This window comes from Lactuca sativa, chromosome 2 (assembly GCF_002870075.4).
Source record: "Lactuca sativa cultivar Salinas chromosome 2, Lsat_Salinas_v11, whole genome shotgun sequence".
NCBI lineage: Eukaryota > Viridiplantae > Streptophyta > Magnoliopsida > Asterales > Asteraceae > Lactuca > Lactuca sativa.
In genome coordinates, this window is record NC_056624.2 from 214,284,366 (window position 1) to 214,304,037 (window position 19,672).

The 19,672-nt window shown below is 34.6% G+C and overlaps 4 protein-coding genes across 4 annotated transcripts; all 4 read right to left on the reverse strand.

Annotated features, from left to right (window-relative positions):
* Nucleotides 1-1,046: 1,046 nt before the first annotated feature.
* Nucleotides 1,047-2,490, reverse strand: LOC111912202 (leucine-rich repeat extensin-like protein 6). Its single transcript, XM_023907924.3, has one exon. The coding sequence runs from the start codon at nucleotides 2,418-2,420 to the stop codon at nucleotides 1,299-1,301; it is 1,122 nt and encodes a 373-aa protein (XP_023763692.1). The 5' UTR covers nucleotides 2,421-2,490; the 3' UTR covers nucleotides 1,047-1,298.
* Nucleotides 2,491-4,626: 2,136 nt separating this feature from the next.
* Nucleotides 4,627-7,352, reverse strand: LOC111912290 (protein HEAT STRESS TOLERANT DWD 1). The gene is made up of 12 exons (XM_023908021.3): nucleotides 7,188-7,352; nucleotides 6,884-7,050; nucleotides 6,694-6,772; nucleotides 6,407-6,580; nucleotides 6,236-6,334; nucleotides 5,988-6,156; nucleotides 5,800-5,906; nucleotides 5,541-5,680; nucleotides 5,397-5,469; nucleotides 5,210-5,325; nucleotides 5,029-5,146; nucleotides 4,627-4,952 (listed from the first exon to the last, which is right to left on the reverse strand). The coding sequence occupies exons 1-12, from the start codon at nucleotides 7,233-7,235 to the stop codon at nucleotides 4,815-4,817; spliced, it is 1,428 nt and encodes a 475-aa protein (XP_023763789.1). The 5' UTR covers nucleotides 7,236-7,352; the 3' UTR covers nucleotides 4,627-4,814.
* A 5,106-nt stretch (nucleotides 7,353-12,458) lies between these two features.
* Nucleotides 12,459-16,278, reverse strand: LOC111912225 (wall-associated receptor kinase-like 20). The gene is made up of 3 exons (XM_023907945.3): nucleotides 15,404-16,278; nucleotides 15,250-15,309; nucleotides 12,459-13,761 (listed from the first exon to the last, which is right to left on the reverse strand). Exons 1-3 carry the CDS (start codon nucleotides 16,185-16,187, stop codon nucleotides 12,707-12,709), a joined length of 1,899 nt encoding a protein of 632 aa, XP_023763713.2. The 5' UTR covers nucleotides 16,188-16,278; the 3' UTR covers nucleotides 12,459-12,706.
* A 334-nt stretch (nucleotides 16,279-16,612) lies between these two features.
* Nucleotides 16,613-18,599, reverse strand: LOC111912203 (wall-associated receptor kinase-like 20). The gene is made up of 2 exons (XM_023907925.3): nucleotides 17,804-18,599; nucleotides 16,613-17,731 (listed from the first exon to the last, which is right to left on the reverse strand). The coding sequence occupies exons 1-2, from the start codon at nucleotides 18,561-18,563 to the stop codon at nucleotides 16,614-16,616; spliced, it is 1,878 nt and encodes a 625-aa protein (XP_023763693.2). The 5' UTR covers nucleotides 18,564-18,599; the 3' UTR covers nucleotide 16,613.
* Nucleotides 18,600-19,672: the final 1,073 nt, after the last annotated feature.

The following is a 19,672-nucleotide window of genomic DNA, read 5'->3' on the forward strand; positions in this document are numbered from 1 at the left end:
GCCTCTCTTTCTCTAAGATCTCTTCAAAACCACCTCTCCAAGCTCCAATTTGCTCAACAATGGTGCTTCTCCACGATTTTAGGGTTTCTGGGACTCAAGTGGGAATAAAGAGGCTGGAAGGAAAACATAATGTTTTTTATATATGGCTCAACCCCGAGAATTAGGGTTTTCTCCACTCAGCGCCTACTCGCCGAGTCCTCCTTACCGACTCGCCGAGTCGGCTACTTAACACGCGTCCCAGCCGCGATTCTACTCGCCGAGTCCATCCATGGACTCGCCGAGTCACTCTTCCACAACTTACTCTTTTAGCCCTTCAACTCTACTCTTGATATTTCGGGATGTTACAACTGTCATATGACAGTTAGATGAATGTAACTTCCTATCCAAAAGTTGTCACATAAATTGCCATAAAAACTCATAAACTAATTTAAAATCGGGTCTAGAACTTAGATCACAAAATCAAGTTTATTTTCTAAAATTTGTATTTCTGATGCATTTTTAACAAAACAACTTAACTAAAATTCAAGTCTAGAATTTGGATCATAAGTTAGCCAGAGGTTGCCACCCCTTGGACCCCGCTCCTCTGGGCACTGCTCTCGGATTCCCGTCAATTTAGGGGTTTTGCCTATAAATAACAATATACTTTCAACTAAGACAAATTTAAACAAATATGCATTCCGTACCACCCTAACTTATTTAATATTTATCAAAGTAATATTTATCAACAAATTAATCTCATTACATTTAAATGATATTAATGATACAAAATCACCAACATATATATTATTTATTTATTTTAATTCTGGTCCAATGCTTATGTTATATAGAAATAAATATTTATAAACTATAACTTGTGCCACCAATTAATAGATACGTCGTTGAATTTTCCTTTTATAGAGGAGACATTCTAAAGTTTTTTGAGTTGTCAATTGATAATAATGTAATATGAATAGAGAACAAAAATAAGTTACAAAAAAGTCTCCGGTTACGGATGACCTAATGTAAATCAAATAACCTTTTGGGTACATTAGGAAATATTCAGCTAATATCAAAGCTTAAATTCTAAATATAAAATAGAAAATAGAAATAAAGGCTTTAGAGTTGTTAATTACAAGTAAATTAAATTAAACATTCATACGAACTTAAACTTTATGTAAAACCTAAAATTTAATAAAAAGTAAAAATAATTAAGAGAGGTAATATATCAACATCAACAAATCTCACACGAAATCAGTTCAACTTTCCTTATTCATCTATATGCTTTGAATAATCAAATTTTTTTATTTTTATCTTTGTATTCAATATTTCGATGGTGGCAGCCAGTGTTTAGTAGGCGGTGGTGAAGGAGGTGGTGGTGAACAATCAAGACAATTCACCGGACGAGAATAAAATGCCTTGCACTCCGCCACCTGCCGCTGTGCGGGCCTCTCCCGGATACAATTTTGTCGATCATCCTTGTCGGCCAGCTTGAGACAACTCTTGGGCGCGCCGCAAAAATAGTTATCCGAGTACGTGAAATTCTCCAGTCTTGGCAACGAGCAGATACTAGGCGGAATCTCGCCGGAGAACTTGTTGTGAGCCACATTTAACTGCTCCAGACTCTTCATTTCTCCTATACTTTCCGGCAACATCCCCACCAGTGAATTATAACTCACATCAAAAACCGTCAACTTCTTCAACGACCCAATATCCGGTGTTAAACACCCACTTAAACCCACGTTCATCAGAATAATCTCGTCCAAAGTTCCCCCCATATTCTTTATACTCGACGGCAGACTCCCTTTGATATTGTTATTAGCAAAAACCACCACCGAAACAGGAGAATTCCCGAGGTTTTTAGGAAAACTCGTGTCAAATAAGTTGTTGTTGATGAAAATGGCGTCGAGTTTAAGGTCATACAATTTGGAAGGAACATCACCTTTAAACTGGTTAAACCGAATGTCAAGAAATTTGAGAGAAGAAAGAGAAAGCACGACTGATGGGAAATTACCCGAAAAGCGATTGTTACTGATGTCAAGCTCGTAAAGAAGACCTAGTTTGTTAAAAGATTTTGGCACTGTTCCACAAAAGCTGTTAGAATTGATGTGGAAGAGTGCGAGATCTGTCAGCAAACCTAGGTCTTCAGGGAGAGACCCGGAGATATTTGCATGGTTGAGGTCGATACCAGCGACCGTGGTCACATGTGGGTCGTCTAAAGAAGGCGCACAGAAGACCCCGGTATAGTTACACACGTTATAGCCGTACCAATTGGATGTGAAGCCTTGAGGGTCGGAGTTTATCGAATGTTTCCATGCTTGGAGGGCAAAATAGGCTTTTTGGAGCCTAGGATTTGGGAGAGATGAGGCTTGGTGAGAAAGGGTTGTGTAGAAAGAGAGAAGAATGAGAAGAACATATTTGACATGTGAGGGTAGTATGGTCATTTTTGGAAATAGATTTGGTGTGTTTAAGGAGAAATGAAAGCATGGGTGTTGTATTTAAATGAGATTTGGGATTGGGTCGATGGTGGTTGGGACATCGCTAGTGACATTCTTATACACAAGGATGCTTCACGAGTTTTATTTTAGTATAAAAGCGTAGTTTATATGATAAAATATTAAAGTACAAGTGAATATGTCATGGTAATTCGGAAGAAAACGATAAACTTTATATTTATAGTGCATTTTATTATTTCCAAACAAACAACATTAAAATAAAGAACTATGAAATGTCAAACGTATAAATTCTTGACCGATTAAACTTAAATCTAAACATATCTCGAGTGCACATATGATATTCCGATACACTCATTTGAATACTAGTGTTATTCCCAATAAAGGATATTTTTGTCCATAAAATATATACTTGTTTTATTAACTTATTTATTGATTTTTGTTATTATACTTTATACAATCAAATAAACCTTAATTATTAGTGAAATTCAAAAATAATAGAAGATAAATACAAGTACAAGATGTAAATGTTTTGACTTTTATTTGAATCAAAGAGTTGGAAAGCATCTTTAGGCCAAGTCGTAACAACATATGAAGTCTTTTTGTCACTTATGAAAGGAGAATAACACAGAATATATGAGTAAAATAATGAGTGGTTACAAGAACCAAGTAGGTAAAAATAAAATGTTTGGTCAATGTTTTAAAAAGTATTCATAATGCCGTTCTTTTAATGATGCATTTCATAATTTATTTGACATTTTCAGAAGATATTATTCTAACTCATCAAAGATCAAACATTATTCATGCAATTGGTAATTAGAAAATGTATTAAAGTTCAATTGATGAGGTTAACAATGGAATGGGCAATGTGGTACTGGAACAAATGGATCATCAACTTGGATTGGAGTTTTTAAATGTTTAGATATCCAAGTTAGTTCGTTTTCTTGCATTAACATTTTATTCGATCAAGTGGATAGTTTTCAAGACAGCGCTAATAAGAAGAGTGTAATAATGAGGTGGTTTGCATTACATTATGGTATTTATGGAGGTATCTTTTTTTAAGGTGGTAATATGAGAAAGGACATAATTTTTTATTCAGTTAGAGAGTTTTCTTTCTTTTGGGTTAGTAATAGACATAAAAAAAAGTTTTTTTGGGTTAGTAATAGACATAAAAATGTATTTTTAATTAGAAATGCTAGATGCAATTGTCTTTAAACAATTTGCAATGGTTTTTCTTGCTCTTCAGCTTCTTGCTAGATATTTGTTCTAATATATGGTTGGCTGCTTCAAAAAAAAATATTTAATCATTATGATGTTTGAGTTTACGATTAACTTAATAGAATAAACCCATAAAGAAAAGTCTAATTTGGTTTTTCATTATTTATTTTTGTAAAGTAATCTTGGGTAATTAATTAATAAAAACAAGTTGAGAATACAATATTTATTTTGTGTTGGGTTGGAAAATATGAATGAACCAACTTTCTCAACAAACCAAGTGATCATAATTGTCAATTCCTTTCCTTCTAAGAAGCTCGCTATGCATGCATTGACAAAGTAAATGCAAGTTTCCAAAAGCATAATATTTGTTCATATTCCTTTTGTTGTACAGGAAACCCAATTTTTTTAATATTTATAGAAATCAATCAAGTAAATTTCATATAACTACCTGTTATATTGTTTAACTTATGATAGATGTTTTAATTTATAATTAATATAAATAATGTTATGATTTACCAATTAACATCATTATGGTTAAATTTTTTAGAAGTATTTATTATTGAAGCAAATTTTGAGTCAACTGTTTATGCATGATTTAGACTAAAAATTAACTAGACGTATACAGAGCCTTCAATCCTTGATTAAGTCAAGGGTCTCTCAACACAACTTGCATAAAAATTGAACCAATGAAAATAAATTATTCGATGAATTATAGTCCTTAAGGAAGTAGACTTTCGATGAGGTTTGTGATATTATTCATTAATAATCCAAATTGTATTTAAATGTATGAATTTTAAATGTCAAAATAGCATGTTTAAAACAATTCTAATAGGTACTACAAAGATGAATGATGTGAGGGGGTGGGTGTACTTTAAAGAATTACAATGAAAATATTCATTAATTATATATAGCACTCTAATTTCATTTATTTATTTATTAATTATAGCATCACACACTTTCAGTTCTTGGTATTAGCACATTTTACTTTGTTATTTTTATGTGAATAAATTCATTATGGTTTATAAATAATGTTTATAAACTCATTTTCACATGACTCAAAAATTCAAAACACTCCATACAAACCACAATATCTCACGTGATGCTCTCTTCAAACAAAATCTATGGCTTTCGGATTACATTTTTTTAAAAAAAATCTTTCCTGGATCTTCAAGCAGTAGCATTAGCAGGAGGAAGATTAGTTTCAATATTTGAAGGCATCAATATATTGAAACCATCACCAGCTGTAGAAATCAACATTCCTGGAATCTGTGTATGCCAATGAAGTTCTTTCAAGTCTTTCTGACCCTGTTCAACAAAAAAGTCAACAAAAGTCAAAACATTTTCCCATAAAAAAAAATCAACATTCAAAATTGCAACTTACCTGATGAACAAAAAGAAGCTGTGGAGGCAAATCTGTGGGCGCGTGTACTTCCTCTTGTGTTTTGGCTTTAAACTCGGCTTCCTCTTCTTCATCTCGCTCTAAAGAAAGGTCCCATATTCTGACAGTTTGACAAAAGATGAGGGTGTGATTTGTAAAACTATTAAAGATGAAAAATTCTTACGTGAGTTGATTATCTGATGATGATACTGCCAATGTAGATGCTTCATGTGGACTCCACTCGATAGATGTAATCGGATGTTTGTGGTACTCAAAATGTGCCACTACAGAATCACCTTCCTGAAATAAACAAAAAAAAATGTTATTTTTCCATAGTTATAAATTTTAATACAATAAATAAAAAAAAAAACCTTGAGCAATCTAAGATCACGAATAGAAAATGTCCCATCATCACTACCAGATGCCAACATACAACTAGCAAGCCTAATTAAAAAAAACAAATTAGTAACAAAATTATGACGTGTATTAATTAAAAAATAAATAAAGGTAGAAACCTGTTCCATGAAATGACATTAACATCTGTACTGTGTGCTTTAATGGAAGCTGCTGGTGATTTCCCTAATCGGGTATCCCATATTGCTATTGTCTTATCCACAGAACACGAAGCAAACACATATGGCTCTGTTGGGCTCCACTGCATCAAGAAAAGTTTTATAAAAAAGAGACTAAAAAGTAAAATAAAAACGACTTTTTTTTTTTTTTTTTTTTACGTATTTAGCCTTAATGGGCAAAAGGGTAATAGTTATAAATTACCTGCAAATCTTCGACACTACCAGTGTGTCCAACAAATGGTTTACTATCAACATTCCATGTTGAGTCAGATGAAGGCTCCCATAAGTGGATGCAATTCTTGCAGTCACCTTTTTAAAAAAAAATGGCAAAATCAAATTAATAGTTTTTTTAGTTTTTATATCGCATAAATAAAATATTGTAATTCGTACCAGATACAAGCCTGCCAGGGACAAGGGCACTCCAGTCAATTGCATAGCCTTCATCTTTGTGACCAGTAAACTTTACTAAAGGAGTTTGATTAGAAACTGTTGAAGCGTCCTTGCTAATATTACTTTCAGCTTCTGCCAATGCATTTAAATGAGAGGCAAAATCCCATATCTGCATCACATCATCATTCATGTAAATTTTACAAGTATACTGTTACTGTTACTGATACTGTTATTGTTACTGATTATACCTGCACATGACCGGTGTCTCCCCAAGTTGCACAAATATGGGGTTTTTGTGTCATTGCACGAATTCTATTCACACAACCTTCATGAAAGACTTTTCGGACCTGTAGATTTAAATATAGAATGATTAAAATAGTAATGATCAAAGATGTAAAAAGTTAATGGCTACGTGTTACCTGAAAGACCGGAGCTTTTGGTCCTTCATTATCCAATTCATCTTCATCGCTATCACTACTATCACTTTCCATGTCTGTGTCAGCATTGGATGTTTTTGTTGGTACTAGTTCCCTTCTTTTTCCAGAAATGTTTGATATTTTGAATATTCCGATTGAATTGGGAGCATTATTTGCCTAGAAGAATAAGGATAACATATCATAAATTCTAAGGGGAAAGCAATCATGGAGTGAGATATTGAAGGAAGCAAATGAGCAAACTGAATTTAATTTGTAACATGTTTTATAACCTGAGTTCCAGTGACGCAATATATAGTGTGTGGAAATTCTGTCCGAACTAGTCCTAGTGAATCCCGCACGACGTCAAAGCTATACAACACATTAAACAAAGTCCAATTACATAACGAAAACTTCTTATACAGAAAAAAGGGTAAAAGAAGAAGAATGAATGAATGAAAGTCAATTTTGTAGTAAACAAACCTTAAGCAGGGCCAGCCAATGTGGAAGGCATGAAGAGAATTATAAGCTGAAGGATCACACTGAAGCTCTTCGCCTTCCTCTAAAGCATCAACACCGGGTTGCCACACCTTCGCTGGCATTGAAGGTACTGAATTTGATGAGGATGACCCATCTTCTTTCTTTGAACCCTGGTTACATAATCAATCGTATACCCAAAACCCAGTTTTATTAAAGATAAACAGAATCAAGATGAATGAATCCTTTGACAATTCGAAAAAAAACGTAAACCAACAATTGAAAATTTAAATTGATGGGGAACTACTACCTTGCTCTTCCGCTTAGCATTCTTTGGATTTTTCAAGCTTCGAACCATTTTTGCTTCGAGACAAGAGTGATACAGAGAAAGAGAAGAACAGAGTGCGTTGGCAAAGGGTTTTGGGAATTTAGGGTTTTTCACCTTATGTTCCAGGTTCCCCCGGTTCTTATGTGATTGAAGTGTAAGTTTCCAAAAAATAATAATAATAACAAATGACATGGAAAAGAATAGAAAGAAACCGTTTTTTTTATTAAAAGTGTAAAAACAGTTCCGTATTATTTATTTATTTATTTTAAGATCGATGTTCTCTTATGCTAGTTTGTTTTTTATTTTGGTAGAAAAAAACTAAAATGTCATTCTAATACATTTTTTATGTTTTTTTTTATTTAGTTTAAAGTTTTATTAATATATCTCTCTCTGTTGAAACTCAAACACATATACACACATAAACATCTCTCTCGACCCATGTTCATCATCATCCTCGTTTACCAATCAATTTGAATCAAATGGTGACTTTACCCCTTCTCCTTCTTTCATTGAAACCTACATATAGATCGGAACCATTTTCAACATAACGAAGATTGAGAACCCATTTAGAGAAACCATCATTCGCTTGAGACACATTTATTCACTGATTTAATCTCATCGAAGCAACATAAATCAACCAACACAAACTCATAAATATTTTTGTCGGTTCACCATCGATAATGAAGCAACAAACAATCAAAAATGACTTTGTTCAATCATCTTTCAACAAACATATCCTAAACAACATCAATTTAGAATTTCAGATCAAACATGAAAAAACTAGAAAGTGAAGAACTCGAGAGATGAAAAATAAGAAAACTAAAATCATCAGCAGTTTTCTTCTATGGCAGAGCTGCCGACACTAGCAAATTTGACTTCATCTCCCACCACCCCTCAGGCAAGTCCATCGTCGGTCGAAGCAAAAACAATTGAAGCACCATGTATGTTCGGAATATTTTGCATCGGGTTCGATTTGAAGTTTAATTTCATCGGTGATGGTGGCAACGTGTGGAGTGGCAGTGTGAATGGGTGAGGATTGGCGTCGCATAAAGTGGTGGTGGAAATAGGTGGAGTGGCGGCGCGAATGGAAGGAAGTGGTTGAGGCATTTTTTGTGATTTTCTTACGAGGTGGAAAGGGTTTTGCGGATGCCATTGTTTGAGTTAAAGTTTGATTTTATCAGTGGTGTTGCTAGTGGTGGTGGCAATAAGTGCAGTAGCAGTGCGAATGGGTGAGGGTTGGTGTCGTAACAAGTGGTGGTGGCAATAGGTGGAGTGACCAATGCGAATGGAAGGAGGAGGAGGAGGTTGTTGTGCTGATTTTTGCGATTTTTTGGTGAGGTGGAAAGGGTTTTGTGGTTGGCGCTTTCCAACAAGAGAAGAGAAATGTCGGATGTGGTTGGTCAGCGACTAAGTACAATAGAGGCAGAGTAAGAAGACCAACGACCAGTGGCAGTTGATGGTAGAAGATGATGGTGGTAGTTAGTGTTTGTCTTGGGGGAGGAGGGGGGGGGGGGGGGGAGTAAGGATGGGAGAAAGAAAGAAGATGAATAATGATAGTATCTGATGGATATAGGTAAAGGTGGGTATGTGTGTGTGTGTGAGAGAGAGAGAGAGAGAGAGAGAGAGAGAGATGTCCCTCTTTTTATTTGTTTCAAATATTAAAATAAAAGAATTTTTTTAATAAAATACAAAAAACAAATTAAAAGGGAAAATTAGTATTTTTCAAGTTTAACAATGATGAATTTCACAATGAAACTAGTTCAAAGTGACTATCAATCCGAAAAGTCATGGTTTGGATCAAAACCCGAAAAAAAATACATACCACAAGGATAATTTTTTGCAGTTTTGTCTTTTTTAATTACCGTGAAAATTATAAAAATAAGGAAAATAAAATAAAGAGAAATCAAATATCCTCCTACCTTTGGGTTGGGTTGGTTTCAATGGGTCAATTTTGACATGGCAAACCCAACCCAAACCAAAAAATCCGCTTTTTAAAATCTTAAACCCAAACCGATGCTTTGGGTTCTGTTTCGGTTTTATCGGTTTTTAGTTTTTGGGTTTTCGGTTTCGGTTTTGTTCACCCTTACTTAAGACTATGAAACTTGTCATATTTAATAAAATTAATAAATTTTTATTACACGTATCATCATCTAAAAGTGGTAGGAGGATTGGTAGAAATAATAAGTAGGAGGATATTTAATTTCTCAAAAATAGAAGAAGAGAAGGTTCTCTCTAAATCGCTTTATTGTTGATTATTTACGACTAGTGTCCCTTGTTGTTTTCGGTCGATAAAAAATATTGTTTCATAGTGTTTGTTGTGTTTCTCATATCAAGTACTCAAGTATAACAGTAGCAAATGTAAAACTACATTGCAATTTTGGTGATCAAGTCCAAAGTACATTGCTTTTTTGGTGGTCATGTCCATATATTGTATTTTTCGATATGTGCTGCATGTTTATTATTTACTTGTTATATATGTAAACACACCATATAACACCCAATTAACACATAACGAGTGATTGTTTATTTACACCATGATGTTTATGATAGTTTAGCATGCACATTATTTTAAGATGATACATAACATTGCATACACATTCCATTACAGGGGATGTGTTGACTTTGAGAGGTCTAGACCGCCAAGAAGATCTACGATGAAGTCTTGACATTCTATAGTCTTTTTATACTCTTCTAACTAGTTATTCTAGAGTAACCCCTTATATTAGTGTCTTTGGGATGTGTTGACATGTAACTTAAATGTGTTGATGTCTTTGTAACATCGTGTGAATCCATGGTGTTACGAATTTGGCGTGTGTTGATGTCTTCTTCAAATTTACTCATTAGGGGTTTGAAAGAGGGTGGATTGTATTGAAAACAAAGCTTAAGAATAAACAACTAATAAACGTCTGCGGGGAATATATATTAGAGTTTGATAGAGTAATTAAACCACATAAAATTGTTGGTGTTCTTGGTTTGGTGTCTTGTTTATTATTTTTTTTTGTTAGTGATTAATACGTGTTAATGTTTATGAGATATATGATTCTTGTTAAAGAAATAATTATAAGGTTATTAATATCTTCTCATTATATCTAAAGGGAAATTCATAAAATCGACTATTAAGAATGAAGGATTTAAAGATATATTTTTTTTGACAAAAAATTACATCTCAAATGCAAAATTCTAGATTCAGGAAAAAAATTCCAAAATTTTAAGAACATACTGAAATTTTGAGAAACAAATATGAATTTCGAAAGAATGTTTTTTTTTACTGAAATCTAACAAAAATATAAAGAAACATGACAAATGAAAATAGATATAATAAAAACACATAAACCTTTACATTTGGTTAAAAAAAAGTGATATTGGACATTTGAATGACCATTTAGACAATGTGTAGAGAGAGTTTTGAAAAGTGTTTTGTAAAAACGAGGAAAAAAATACATGTTATATATCTAATTGAGTATCGAATGACCGATTTCGAAGTAACTAGTCATTTTCAACATCTTTAAAGAAAATGATCATTTTCTTTTTATTGTGTCATTCTAATGATCATATTTACTAATTCAATATATAGTCATCTTATAGCTATAAGAAAAAAAGGTAAAATAATTTTGATGGTCAATGAACTATCATTTTTTATATTAGTCACTTTCTTATTTTTTTTATATAATTTATCATTAAACTTACATGAGTGGTGCACAACCTAGCATTTTGATCAAATATTATAGTTTAATGTTTTTACACGATTTACCATTAAATTTTTTTTTTCCACTTACCATAAAAGTATGTCCTAACCATCTTCTCCGACCAACACCATCAACTCTCACCACCACCAACGTCCACCTCTCACCAATACCATGTCCAACAACAAACACCATATTATATCACATTCTATCTCGATCACAACCATCCATCTCTACTACCAATAAATTGATCTAGAATCCATGGATAAGGGGTTACACACGATTCAAGAAGAAAGGACGAGAGATGGATGTGGGGTAGTGTGGTTTTCATAAAGTAGCAAGGGAAGGAGAGAAATGTGGAAATATGTGTAAGGAGGGATGTCACCGATAGTAAATGGAGACGGTGGCCAAATAAATGTGCTTATTTGTAAAATGTGTTTTTTCTTAGGCTATTTCTAGATAGACAATCTATCTATTATAAATATGTTTCTCTATAAAAATGTTATTCTTTTTTGATTCACGATCAAATACAGTTTATATGTTTTATGTAATCTCTGAAGCTTTTTGAAGATCAAAAAGTTAATGACTATATGGGTTTAATTATCATTATTTCTATTTCTCTTTAATGGTTTAACTTATTTTTAAGCTTCTAACATTTTCATTATCGTTTAAAGAGTAAATAATTGCCATCAAATCTCATTATATTAGTCGTTAAGGTGTCTAAAAAGTAATTATTAGTTATAGATTGCTAATATTTGACATTATATATAATTTTAGTTTTTAGTTTTGTTTATGTTTTCGACTTTTATTTTTTATCTTTAAGTTTTTCTTTGTTTTATCATTTAGATTAGTTTACGGTGTTAAATATTATGATAATATTTTCAAATATGAGAATATTGGATACCTAATGAAATTCATATATTTTAATTCTTTTTAATATGTTTCATATAACGAAACTTAGGATTATCCTTACTATGTTTATTTTCACTTACATTTTAGTTTTTGAGCTTATTAATGTAATTGTGTTTCCTTATGTTTTTAATGTTAGACTAATAAGTTAATTTTTTGTTAATTAATCATAAAATAATTACAAAATAACACACAATTTAAGAATAGAAACCTTCATTTTGAATCAAATAACCATTGTATTTTTAGTTAAATATTTGTTATATTTAAATTCTTATTGAAATATTAATTACTAGTATATAACCCATGGGAACTACGGTAACAAAATTAATTAAACTTTCATGGTGAAAACTCAAAATTATTATTCAGTTATTTTAAATAAATTATTAATTAAAAGGAATTTTTTTAGTTATATAAAATTATAATCGTTAATTTGAATAAAGATATGAAATTATATCATCTTATAATTTTTATTAATTTTATTTTAATTTTTATTATAATGTTATTAATTTAATTTAATTAGAGTGAAAATTTTGAAATTTGAAATTAAGAATCAATAGATTGACAAGTGACATGTATTAATTAAGAGATTTAATAAGATGTCAGTTGGCAAAAAAAGAATAAAATATATATTAATTAGGACACCTATGAGAATGTCAGAAGGAGATTAAAACTATTCTTTTATTAGATTGGGAGATATACAATATGTTTTATTTTAATCCGTTTTAAAATAATTTATAGCTTCCTCTCTCTACTTACAACTTAAAACATCCTACAACCCAAACCCTCAAAGTTATTCTAAATACCATATAAATTTTTTAACTTGGCAATTTATTTCTTGGGCAAAGTTGAAGGATTTGATCTTGCCTAGTTTCTACAATATCTATTGGGTATCCGTTGAGGCGTTGATGTTTATTGATCTTCCGTACTTTTATGTGTGGCAATGCTAATGATATACTCTATCTCTTCCGTCACCTCTTTCATCGAAGGCCGATCTTGTCGACGTTCCTCTAAGCACGACACCGCAAGAAACCCTAATGCTTTCATCGTCTCCAACTCCAACTTGCTAGCACCACTCTTCAGTTTCGGGTCAACCGCATCCAACATCCTCTCCTCTTCAACAACCCGTTTCACATAAATCGCCAAGTTCACATCGTCTGGTGGTCTATTGAAATCTATTGCTTTCTCCGATGTTAGTAACTCCAACAACACCACCCCAAAGCTATAAACATCGCTTTTATCTGTCAATTGATAGTTTCTATAATATTCAGGATCCAAATACCCTAAAGTTCCCTGAGCACACGTTGTGACGTGACTCAAATCCGCTTCAGCCAACCGTGACAGCCCAAAATCCGCAACCTTTGCGTTCAATTTCTCGTCTAACAGGATGTTGCTTGATTTGACATCACGGTGGTAGATTGGTGGAACTGCAGAGAAATGGAGGTAGGCTAGCCCCTCCGCCGTGTCACGAGCAATGTTTAGCCGGTGGTTCCAAGTCAAATCGCCGTTGTGTTGACCTTTTAAGTGTTCCAAGAGAGTTCCGTTTGAGATGTACTCGTAAACTAGTAATGGCTGTTCAAGCTCAACACAACAGCCCAGGAGGCGAACCAGGCCACGGTGGTTAACTTGACAGAGGATTCGGACCTCGTTGAGGACTTGATCGGTGCCTTTTGTGTTTCCGAGTTTGGCACATTTGACGGCGACGACGGTGGAATCTTCTAGAATACCTTTATATACTTCGCCGAATCCTCCGGTGCCGAGGAGGCGGTCTTTGGAGAAGTTGTGTGTGGCTTTTTTGATTTCTTTGCCGGTGAAGACTTTAGCGTTTTTCCCGGAACCGGCGTTTAGTATCTCTTCACGTTCACGTGCAAGGCGTGCTTGAGCTTCTTTGTGGCGGCGATGGCGTCTGTAGAGTAGGAGTCCGATTAACGCTGCCACAAGGGTTGCTCCCAGACCGGAGGTCAAACCTGAACATTTTGAATGTCAGCAAAATAATGGAGTTTGTTTAGTTCGCAAATTGTTTTGAAAGATATGAGTTTTCATGCATCTGATTGGCGGGAAACATAATGGAATTTGTGAGCTGGAATGGAAGAGAGAAAAGAGATGGAGAGGTCGAGAGGCATTTAATTGTGACATTCTACTGTTAAAAGGGTATCTAACTATTTTTAAAACGAAATGAAAACAATTAAATTCAATAGGTCCTAAGATAAAATGTTGATATCCATGGTCAAAAGATTTTGTGAACTGACATGGAATTCAATACCATAGTTATAGTTATGGTCAACCAAAGTCTCCAAAAAAAAGTTTCAAAAACTAAATAATATAAATATGTAGAGTTTTTGTTTTTTTAGAAAAGTGTATGTCTTGAAATATATTTAACCATTTAACCATACAAAAAGTCAAAAACCACTTTGGTAATATACCAGGGAATATGAATAAAATTAGTTAAAATAACACTTAAACTAAACTAATTCTCTAAAATTTTGGCCTACTTTTGACCAACCTCCAAACACGATTTCACCAAGAATATATTGTTGGTCCTACAATATATATTTGTTCATTTTTTACGTAAAAGTATTTTAGTGACTTATTTTTTTGGCCTAATTGCTAATGTAGAGCACGTACGTTACTACTCCAAATATAACGGAGTACATGCTAATGTATAGTACTTGATATCTATCAAACTCAAAAATCAACTTAAGAAGTTGAGATATTTAACCCATAGGAGCTGAATCAAACTTGAACCAGACTCAAAGGTGTTGCATTTAATTGCAACATAGTATCTACTAAAATTATGTTTAGTACAAGTTTAAATTGAGAGATCAAAATATAGCGTGAGAGTATCTATAAAAATCAAGTTCATTTTAAAATCATCGATACTTGAAAAATAGGAGATATGTTTGGGTATAATGACTTAACTAGGTGTGAGCCCCATGTATTACATGTGTGTATTTAAAACAATTATATATATATATATATATATATATATATATATATATATATATATATATTTGAGAAATATGAATTTATAAGGAAAATAAGAAAAATATTAAATTACTAAAATTAAAGTGTTTTTTTTTCTCTTTTAAATTTAAACAAATTATTTAGATAAAATAATCAAAGCAAATTAATGAGATTTTAATTTAAAATTTTGAAATTATAATGAAAGTCAATTAATGAAATTGATAAGCATTTATTATTAAATTTAAATACCATATGAAATTTAATAAAGTAGGAAAACCACAAAATTACATATGGAATAAAAATTTATTTAAAATAACCACAAAATGACATGTAGCAAAACGAATAAAAGTGTGACAAGTGGCAAAAAAAAAATCTGCATTTATTAGAGAAGATTAGTGATATTAGTATGATTTGATTAAACTTTAATACTGAAAATTCAACTAAATCTATCTCATTTTTGTTACTTAATTTAAGTGGAAGTGTCATAATACCTGCAATAAGGGCAGTCCGCTTGGAGTCGTCGCAGTCCCCTCTGTTCTCACAAGTATCATCTGTACAAAAATATAAATTGACCCAAATTATATTGCCATCTTTATGATACCCAATGAAAACTGTTCGAAGATCATGAAAGTTGTACCAAATTACCTAACGCACAAACTCCGTCAATGGCGTCCCAGTGACGTCCTCTGTTACAATAACATCTACTAACACCACCAGTACCAGATGGCATACAAGTAGAGCTACTATCACAATCCGCTTGGTTCCCACATAAGGGTTCCGGCGGCGACACCCACTGTATTTCCACTCCAGCAGCAGGCCACCGACTCACCGGCAACGAATAATCCAAATTCGGGAAACTTCTATACGCCTGACACCCACCGTCTCTCACCCGGATCGAGTACATCGTCGATGACCCACCCGTCCGAAACGTACAACAAATTGGAGCTCTGCCACAAGCCGACGCCTCTGCTGAGTTGTTTATGTAGGTGTGACATAGGCTCGTCGAGGTACAATTCAACGGCGACCTCAAAAGCGACTCAGAGCAGTTAAGGTACAAGATGGTGTTGCCGCTTGTGATGTTGAACGGCAAGGTGGAGTTCAGCTGGAGTCCCTGGGAGGAAATATCCGCCGTCACGCAGGTGGAGTTGTTGTTGAGGAAACTCGGCGGTTGGATAACGAAACGTTGGGTGGCCTGAGAGATGGAGGAGATCGGATAGGTGTTGTTCAGGCTGTTGAAGTACAAGTCACCTTCACTCACGTCGCACCGGATCCTGTAAGACTGGTCGCCGCAACTAGGTCCGGTACTGAGGGGGTAGGGAACTTGTGTGGAGCCACAGTCAGGGCAGCGGGTGGCGGAGGTGGCGAGACCCGCGCACATTAGAACCAGCGCCACCGTGAGCATGATAGCAAAAGTTGATTTAGACGCCATGTTTGAAAAGATTGAAAAATGTTTATGGGTTCGATCGAAGAAGATCGAAAAGGATATTTGGATTTATATTGAGTTGTCTGTTGTCGTTTTATTGACTTTTTTTTTTCTATAACTTATTGTATTTTAATTGACTATTTAAGGGTCAATGATATTACGTCCACCTTATCAAGTCTCAACTACCACATTGAATTTATTGTGAAATAGATGTTACTAAAATGTCAGCGGATAATGTTCATGTTCTCTAGAACATAAAACATGTAATCGTACTATTACTAGAACACAAAACATGTATACAATTGTCTCAACAACCACAACGAATCTTTGTGAGACATGTTTATTATAGGATACAATAAAACTCTAAATGACGTACAACATTGAAGGCATGTATTCCATATTTTGATGCATAATATACAAATCATGAAAGATCTAGTTGTCCGAACCATGATCATCTAATTCTAATCTGGTCGCTACAATACCCATGATATACTCAATCTCTTCAGATGCTTCCTTCATACAGGGCCGGTTTTCTCTTTTTTCCTCCAAGCAACTCATTGCAAGAAACCCAAAAGCTTTCATAGCATCAATCTCCAATGGTGTAGCGTCTTTTTTGAGGGACGGGTCGATCGCATCCACCATTTTTTCCTCGCTCACTATCCGTTTAATGTAAGCCGCCAAATTCACATCATCCGTTGGCCGACAAAAGTCAATAGCTCTTTGACATGTTAGTATCTCCAACAACAACACTCCAAAGCTATAGACATCACTTTTATCAGTTAGCTGATAATTCCAGTAATAATCAGGGTCCATGTATCCGAGTGTACCTTGGGCACAAGTTGTCACGTGGGTTACATCCGCCTGAGCTAGTTCTCTTGACAAACCGAAATCTGCAACCTTTGCTCTCATTCGACTATCGAGCAAAATGTTGCTAGATTTTATATCGCGATGGTAGATTGGGGGAGATGCAGAGAAATGGAGGTACGAGAGCCCTTCTGCAGTGTCACGAGCAATGGCTAACCGTTGACTCCATGTTAAATGGCGTTTGTTTTTACCATGTAAATGATCATAAAGACTTCCGTTTTGAATGTATTCGTATACTAAAAACGGTTGTTCAAGTTCTACACAACAACCAAGAAGTTGTACTAGGTTTTTATGGTTGACTTGACATAGGATTCGAACCTCATTTAGGACTTGATCTATGCTTTGGGTGTTTCCAAGCTTGGGACATTTTACAGCCACTGTAGTGCCGTCGTCCAACACCCCTTTATACACTTGACCAAAACCTCCGACGCCAAGAAGTCCGGCGGAGGAGAAGTTGTTTGTTGCCTTTTTGATCTCTTTGCTGGCGAAGATCTTGGACGATTTTCCACCGCCGCTCGACCTTAGAATATTTTGGCGCTCACAAGCTAGGCGTTTTCGTGCTGCTTTGATTTTTTGACGGCGGATGAACATTGTGATCGCAAATACAACTGCTACAGATATGGTCCCTCCGATGCAAACTGCAGTCGCTCCGAGTACCTTCCGTTTTGCTTTGACTTTTTTTAGATCTGTAATAAAATTACTTAATTACGTTTTGGAATGCTAAAAGGTAATTATATTAAACTGAGATCTTTACGTACCCTTAGTACACTGGCCGGCGATTGCATCCCAGCGGAATTTACGGTTACAGAAACACCTTCGCGTTCCGCCGTCGTGAGCGTCCCTGCAAGTGGAGGTTGAGTCACAATGCCCCTGCGATGAACATGGTGGCTCCGGAGGTGGTGCCCACATCAACTCCACGCCAGGATTCGGCCATTTGGCAAACGGCAACGATGTGTTTACGTTCACGAAGCTTGAGTAAGCCCTGCATCGATCTATATTGAGCTGAATGGAATACAGGTTTGTGTAGCTGCCTTTTCTGAAGGTGCAACAACGTGGAGTTTTCCGGCAAATGGACATCTCCGGCAGGCCGTTCTGGCAGGCGTTGCAAGCGCTTGCCGGCGAGCAATCATACGCAAGTTTCCCCGTTGGCTCCGTACAGTTGAAGAATAAGACAGTGTTACTCTGGGTGATAGTGAAGGGTAAAGAGGTATTCAGCTGAAGTCCCTCGTTGGCTAAATCAGACGTAACGCAGGTATCTGGTAATAAATCCGATGGACCGATGACTAGCCGTTGATTTTTCTGGAAGATTGATATGATTGGGTAAGTGTACCTTCCCGTAACAAACTTCAACACTTCCATGTCACACCGAATCTTGTACGATTGATGGCCACACAACGGTGTAGTGCTGAGTGGATACGGAACTGGAGTCTTCCCACAATCCGGGCAGCGGATGGCCACCACACAAGCGGCGTTTACCATCAAAACCACCACAATCATCACCATTCTTATCGGAAACATAACTGATATATGAATGAATGGAGGTAATAAGAACTAAAGTACTTACATGTGATTCACTATTTGTAGGTGACAGTATCTAAGAATCCTAGATACGTACATCCACTTGTAACTTCTTGTTTAGTATTCCACGAAAGATTGTTGTTTTCGATGGACATGTGTCCAAGGATATGGCGTGAGATGTGATTGGGAATAGAAAACCACACTGAGAAGTGAGAAGTATCGGGATGGAAGCCCGTTGGTTAAGATCTGAAAACAATTCGGGACCAATCTCCATGTTTAGTATTGCTAAATCCCAATCTCAATATATAGAAACATATATACCAGCGACACATGAAGATATTACTTGGGAGACTTATATTTGCTCATTTGTTGAAAGGTTTATTTGCTGGACCATATTCATAGATTCCATGAATCTATGAAAAAACGAACTTAATAACTTTCTATAATCCAACACGTTAATTTGATTCACAATTTTTTTTTTTTTTGGAACAACAACATATTTTTGACATATATAGGTAACCAAAATATGTATCATGTACATACTTGGTCATTATCTTTTTTATTTCCACTAGCTTTTTGTAAAAAGTATTATGGATTAAAATGAAGAGAAAAACACAAAAATAATAAATTTTTCAAAAAATAACAAAAGATTAAGAAATGCACATCTAACCAACTGGATGGGCTTTTAGTGGATTGCGATTTTGTGTATTGGGGTGCAATGCATTTTTAATGGGCTACTTTTTAGAAAGCCCATCATTTATAATTTCTTCTTAGTTGCGGCACTTCTCTAGGCTTCTACCCCGGGGCATGAGTGCGAGTCCTCTTAGTTTAGATTTTTTCTTTTCTCCATTGTGGACTTTTTTTTTCTTCAGATGAGCTGATTTTTTCTTGGATTTCTTTCTGAATTTACTAAAACTTTCATTTATACAGTCATTAATTTTAAATTTTATATCTCTGAGTTGTAAAGTCATGAATATAGAATGTTGCACACTTTTACATTTTCATCTTTTGCTTAAAATTTTGTCCAATTCAGTTATAACTCATATTTCTCCATAACAAATCCGTTATTTACCCTATAGAGTGTTAATAAAATGTTTTCAACTAATTTT